Source organism: Ciona intestinalis, unplaced genomic scaffold (assembly GCF_000224145.3).
Source record: "Ciona intestinalis unplaced genomic scaffold, KH HT000477.1, whole genome shotgun sequence".
Taxonomy (NCBI): Eukaryota; Metazoa; Chordata; class Ascidiacea; order Phlebobranchia; family Cionidae; genus Ciona; species Ciona intestinalis.
The window spans coordinates 1-755 of NW_004190798.1; the positions used below are offsets into that span (position 1 = coordinate 1).

The 755-nt window shown below is 31.1% G+C and overlaps 1 protein-coding gene across 1 annotated transcript in view; it reads right to left on the minus strand.

Annotated features, from left to right (window-relative positions):
- Positions 1-512: 512 nt before the first annotated feature.
- Positions 513-755, minus strand: part of LOC108950640 — a gene marked incomplete at its 3' end in the record, with an annotated part of 2,873 nt that continues 2,630 nt past the window's right edge. Inside the window, exon 4 of the mRNA XM_018816658.2 lies at positions 513-620. Within this exon, the coding sequence (XP_018672203.1) occupies positions 513-620 (108 nt within the window). The remainder of the gene's footprint in view (positions 621-755) is intronic.

Genomic DNA, 755 nt, shown 5'->3' on the forward strand with positions numbered 1-755 from the left:
TCTCCTGAACCTTCAATGATATAATTAAACTACACTACTTGTACCAAATTAGTTAAGTATATTCAAAGAGGTTTATTTCAGATATATACAGATTTCTTTAGGCAGCTTGAATCTATACGGTCAATGAGCACATAGAAAACAAAAAAAAAAATTTCAAATGTTGCAAAGATAATACATTGCATTCCCTCTATGCTCTATCCATACATAAATAAATTAAAAGTGATCTATATACTCAAGTTTGGACAAAAATGCCCGGCAAAATTAAGGAATTTGGCAGACTAAAAAAAAAATTTAAAAAACCTCGCGCGTGTAGTTTGTAATCAATACTGCCATATTAAACCTTAACAAATTAGAGTTTTTTTCAGAAGCTGTTTTGTTTCAGACAAAAAAAAAACACCAAACATTGTACAATAATACATTCTCTGCCCCCCAAAAAAACTTTTCAATCTTATAAATACCTAAGTATTTTCTGAGTTGACAACTGACTCCTTCGAACCCAAAATGACACTCACAGTGTTTTATGAACACGGGAACACCATGATAACATATTTTCTCACTCACGCCAGAGCCTGAATAATCCAAGCTGAATGTTGAAGACTCTCCAGAGCTCTCAAGCAAATCTGAAAACCAGATTAAAACAACAAAATTATAAGATATATAAATGTAGTTTACCACTAACAGGGCATAAATAATTAAAATCATTTTGCTGTCATAAATTTATGTATAGCTGATAATGTGAACATCTCTAGAAGAAT